Below are 5,688 nucleotides of genomic sequence, written 5' to 3'. Positions count from 1 at the left end.
ACTTCCTGATAACTGAAACTATGTGAGCTGTGATCTGAACAGCATGTGTGTGTGAGCAGTGAATGTGGCCTATCAGCTCTTGTGCTTTACCCACGTGTTGGTTACAACCTGCTCTACATTTGAAAACAGTCTTCAACTGTAAAATATCTGTTTTAAATTAAGGCTTTCGTAGCACACAGCTCCACACTCAGGGTAGCAGTGGTGTAAGAAGTACTCAGATATTCTACTAAAGCAAAAGTAGAAATACTACGGGGTAAAAATACCCTGTTAAAAGTAAAAGTACAAAAGCATTGGTATCAAAATATACTTAAAGTAGCTCAATTAAAAGTACTCCTTATTATGACCCTTTTCAGAATCGTATATATATATATGAGTTACTCGGTTACTATGATGATTATTGATGTGTTTTATCACAGTTAGTAAATGTAGAGCTAATTGTAATAACTTTATGTCCTGCTGTTGGATATCCTAACCTAGAGATATCTGTCTAAGTGTAATTAATAATTGATTTATGTTTTGAATGTACTATTAATCTATATCTAGTAACTAAAAGCTGTCAAATAAATGCAGTGGAGTACAAAGAACAATACTGTCGTCTAAAATACAGTGCAGTCGAAATATAAAGCAGCATAAACTAAGACGTATTGGGATAAGAAAATATTTAAAGTACCAAAAGTAAAAGTACCTACTGTGCCCAATGTCCCATTTTAGAATCATATTGAACTACTGGATTCTTTCATTTTGTTTACGTTAATGTGTTCATCACAGCTGTTAAAAGTGGAGCAACCTTTACTTGATATACTGCTACTGGATATCTTAACCTATAATAAGTAAGGGATAATGTGGGATAATGTGCGGCTGATCTAGATCCCTCCGCTTCGCGTCGGGCTCCTGATCAGCCTGTCGGTGTTCTTTTCCCACTTTTGTGGCACTTCCTTCTGGATAAGGGTGTTCTTCATAATGACCACGTCGCAGCACATTATCCCGCTTATTACATGGCCACATTCTCAACAAAGTAACGTTATGACTCCCAATATTAATTGAAATGCTCTTATGGATTTAGAAAATGATTTTATTGATTTAAAAAATAGTTGGTATTATTGATTTAAAATGATATGCATCCGCTAAGAAAAATAGTCTTTTGTTACCGTTTGAACTACGTAGCAACGGCAGGAAGTTCTTCGATAGCGTTTTTAAGGAGCTTTTTGATTACAGATTTGAAAAACATCGTTGCTTGCTTTAAAAGTAGCACAATTCATTATGTCAAACCTTGGAAAGTATCTAGATATCCCTGCCCTAATGCCAAAGTAACTGGCAACTGAACATGTGTCGCCGTTTGATGTCTATGTCTGGACCGCTGCGTAAAAAGGAGGGTTTCTGCCCCATTACTTCTCTTCTTACTTCTATAAGAATAAAACACGGAGGACGGAGATCTCTTTTTCTCCCCCTCTTCTGACAGCCCAGCAGCTGATCTCAGAGCACACTCCCCTCTCCTGCAGGGGGGCGTGGTCAGCTGCAGCTCACAGAATCAGCCCCCTGCAAAAACAGCGCTGGAAAGAGCAAATAGAGTGAAATGAGGCATGGCTAAAACGCAGGATCTGTTTGGTGTTATTTATATACTTTATATAGGTATGGCCCTACAATATATTGTTCAAATATAGCATGATAGGTCACCTTTTAAGTGCATTTTTGCATAAAATTGCTGTGTCTCAATTAAGAAACTCAGTGAACACTGATGCATTGATTGCATTTGAACGCATCTGTTAGCTAGCAACTGTATGTTTTGCAGTCATTAGACTGCTCAATTAACCCGTTGAATTGGGGGCTTATTTCAAATCCACTTTAGTGGTACATTTATTAAATGGTGAAGAAAACCCACATGTTAAACTTTTATTTGTAAAGCAGCCACAATCGCGGCTTATCGTGTAACGCCGTTATGTAGCCAAGATGGTGACCATTGAGTGAACTTTTTAAATGCGAGTGCACCATTCTGATTCTTATAGTGCATTTTGCCATATTCAACAATGGGATGCACTCCTAACATTCAAAAATGGCAATTGTTAGCACAGAAGTACATACATTGATTCACAGGCACTTTCCCTCAGTCTTGTCTTAAGCTTCTGTTACGTGATGCCTTTATTATTGAGTGTTGACTTTACATTATAGAAAGTACTGGGAAAACTTTGACAAAGATATCTAATAACTCCAAACTTTTTTCCTGGAATACCACTGCCCTGTTCATGTGTCATGGTTGTCCATTTGTTTACCGTCTATAAATCAGTTATGTGGAGTAGTATTCTTAAAGGTGCCACATGGAGCGTGTTGTATTAGTTGTCTTGAACTGTGTTCCTGATTGTCCCTCTCCTCAGGTCCCCCCAGCTATGTCCCAGCTACGGCCTTCCTGCAGAACGCGGGCCAGGCCCACCTGATCAGCCAGTGTGAGAGCCTGGAGGCGGAGGTGAGCGCCCTGCTGCAGCAGCGCCGGGGGGCCCTGCGCGGCTGCCTGGAGCAGCTGCACAGCTACGCCACAGTGGCTCTGCTGTACCCCAGAGCCACCCTGCTGCTGCACCGCGCACACCAGTGGAAGGCCTGGCTGGAGGAGCTGCTGAGGGACATGACGGTGGAGCACTGCCAGCTCATCTACAGACAGTAAGCTGCTCGGACCCTTTTCTGCATGCTAACATCGGGTTCATGGCTTATAATAAACTGTTACTATTGGCTCGCGCTGAATGAACGAGCTGGCTAACAGTGTGTATAAACAAACACCTCGGGGGCTCATTGTTTAGAACATGAGTGTCCAACATACGGGATGACTTTGCAGTTAATGTCTTCAATTTAATATATACACTTTGGAATTTTCACAACTTTGATGTATTATGTATGTATACATTTGACTAGGCGTAGGCAGGGGGATAACTGAACCTTCTTCCTTAATAGGAATTAATTCCTTAATTACTACATGTAGAAATTTGTCAAATAATTTTCTACATCTTGACAAGTTTTTTAGATCCTAAAGTAAAATACTAAGTTGTTCAGTTCCAGATACTAAGAAATCTTGTTGAAATTGTCCTTATTTTTCTTTAATGTCAGGTTGTTCATAATGTTTTTGTAAAATCATAGTTCCTTCATTGTGAATATTTTCAAAATGTATTTTTTGCACAAAAACCAAGGGATCAATTTGGAGTTGTCATTATTTATAGGTTATTATGCTATGATTTTACTGGTCTGGCCCACTTTGAGAAGTAATGTGGCTGTATGTGGCCCCTGAACTAAAAGTGAGTTTGACCCCCCCTGGTTCAGGGCCTGGTGCCTCCTCCCGTCATGTACAATGCCTACAGCTTTGTTTCCCCTCTTTTTACAGATACGAGGTGCTGTTCGCCCCGCAGCCCCCCGCCGCCTCCTGCCAGTTCCTGTCCAGTGTGGAGCTGACTCTGCAGCACCAGGCGGCTGAAACAAACGAGCGCGTGCTGCACCATGCGGAGCGGCTGAAGGCGGAGGGCACCACGGCAGCCGCCTGCGAGGAGCAGCTGCAGGAGATCGAGCACTGCATCAGCGTGTTCCTGCGGGAGAACGGGGAGCCGGGGGCCCTCAGCCTGGCCGGCATCCTCACATCGGCCCTGTGCACGCTCTGCAGGTTGGAGAGATACTTTATTTATCCCAAAATCGGGAAATCATTTTGTTCCAGCAGCAGTGTCAAGTCTTCCACAATTTAATATGTTTAAAAGATTCAATAAGATACAAATATATTAAACATTAAAATGAGCAGCAAGTAGACATATCTCTCATTACTGTGTTGGGGTAGAAGTACTCAGATCTAGTTAAAGCTCATGCTACAGTGTACAAATGACTCTGTTATATTATACCCCAGTTTATTTTGATGCTCATACGTATTACTTTTGCTTAAGTAGCAGAAGTAAAAGTACTCCTTATGCAGAATGGCAACATATATTTTTACAAGTATCGATGCATACTGTGTTTATTACTGTAGTATTTCACTTGGGTCAAATATGGGGTTTATTTGAATATACAGTAGTAGCATAATATTAAAATAGTTATTAGAGTTATTGTTTTAGTATCACTCCACCATTGGTAAAGTACTTTCTAAATACATTCTATTTACCATTGCCAAAATCATTATTCAGCTGTATTAGTAAAGCTTTAAAATACCACCATTACATCTAATTAGACCTAGTCCTTCAGAAATGTGGTGCTTCCATAAGGGGAAGAAAGTTTCCTGTGAACAGGAGTGACGGAGGTTTTGTTCCAGGAGGAATCTGGTGATGGAGGGCGCAGCAGCCAGTGCAGGGGAGCAGCTGGTGGACCTGATCTCTCGGGACGGGGCCTGGTTCCTGGAGGAGCTCTGCAGTATGGTGGGAAACGTCAGCACTCTGGCTACACTGCTGCAGCGATGCCCCCTGCTGCCCCACGACCTGGACCTGCCGGCACCTTCAGCCACCACCCAGGCCGTGTACCTGGCCAACGCTGTCTACACCTGCTTACAGGTGGGTACACTCTCAAAACACAGCAGTTTTTTAGATGTGTGTACAGTGTTGCAAATTGGTCGCTTTTCGGCGCTTCCCGCTTTTTTTAACGCTGATTTGGGTGACTTGTGTAATTCGTGGAGAAAAGAGAGCTTTTGTTTTTGGGAGGGGACAACTTCTCACTTCAAAACAGAAGAAGAAATCTAGACCGCAAAAATAATTAAACAAGCGAGTACCTGTTTTTCCTGGCCAAGGACAGGTTCCTTGAACACAACACGAGCGTAACTTGTCTTCACGTGGTATATGTCTCGTCTGAAATGAGTGCTGACGGAGAGCACCAACACCGCTCCAGCTCTTCAAATATTGCAGTACCCATAAGGAGCCGTACACACGTTTGCGTGGCTGTGTCTTTAGTTGTAAGCACAGTGGCGATCTGTTGTTATTAGCATCTGGTTAGCTAGCTATGCTAACGAATTTAAAGAGCTTTTCTACAACCAGGTGGAAGAGAGCTCTCTCCTGAGAGGCTCAAATAACCTCAGCTCAGTGAGGTTAAGGCACACCTTGATATTATCATTATAGTTATTAATGAGACATTAGAGACTAAATGAAAAACAGGTATAAAATACTATATGACAGTAACAAAAAAGTGATTTGTAAAATATTCACAAAGAAAAATCTGCTTACTGTTCTGTTTCATATGGGTGTTGAGATGTATCTATAGATCTGCTCATGTTGCTCTCAAAGTGCACCAGATTGATGCTTTTAACTTCAATATTTAAAAAAAAACATCTTCCCGGAGGAGCATGCCCCCGGACCCTCCTTGAGAAGGTTAGGTCCCCCCCACCCACTTAAATCATGATCACATGGATAGGATACTAAATACATTTGCATACATCTTGTGTTCATATCTTTATGTTTTGGTGGTCCTGCCACAACCGTGCACGTGCATGCATGCATGCATCCATGCATGCATACGTGAGTCATGGTAAAATATCTGGATTAAGAGGTTGCTTTTTCTTTGCACAGCATGAAAGAAAGGCGAAATGAATCGGCTGTGATTTTAGTTTTTTTAAGCAGAGGTTGAGTTCAATAATTTGTACGACCCTCGGAGGATGTTGTAAAAGTTGAAAGGAAAAAGGTTCCCCACCCCTGCTGTAAATAATAATAAAAACCCTTGATTTATAACTCAACATCTCTGTCTCCTATT

At 41.7% G+C, this 5,688-nt stretch overlaps 1 protein-coding gene across 1 annotated transcript; it reads left to right on the top strand.

Moving 5' to 3' along the window:
• Nucleotides 1–2,339: 2,339 nt before the first annotated feature.
• On the top strand, nucleotides 2,340–4,506 carry LOC104941741 (serine/threonine-protein kinase SMG1-like; the record flags this gene model as incomplete). Its single annotated transcript, XM_010766875.1, has 3 exons — nucleotides 2,340–2,649; nucleotides 3,362–3,634; nucleotides 4,268–4,506. Coding segments are annotated over exons 1-3 (547 nt in total), but the record flags the coding sequence as incomplete, so codon positions are not given.
• Between the last annotated feature and the right edge of the window lie 1,182 nt (nucleotides 4,507–5,688).

Source organism: Notothenia coriiceps, unplaced genomic scaffold, assembly GCF_000735185.1.
Source record: "Notothenia coriiceps isolate Sejong01 unplaced genomic scaffold, NC01 NC01_scaffold00003820, whole genome shotgun sequence".
Classification (NCBI taxonomy): Eukaryota; Metazoa; Chordata; class Actinopteri; order Perciformes; family Nototheniidae; genus Notothenia; species Notothenia coriiceps.
This window is presented reverse-complemented; position numbering and strand designations above follow the sequence as displayed.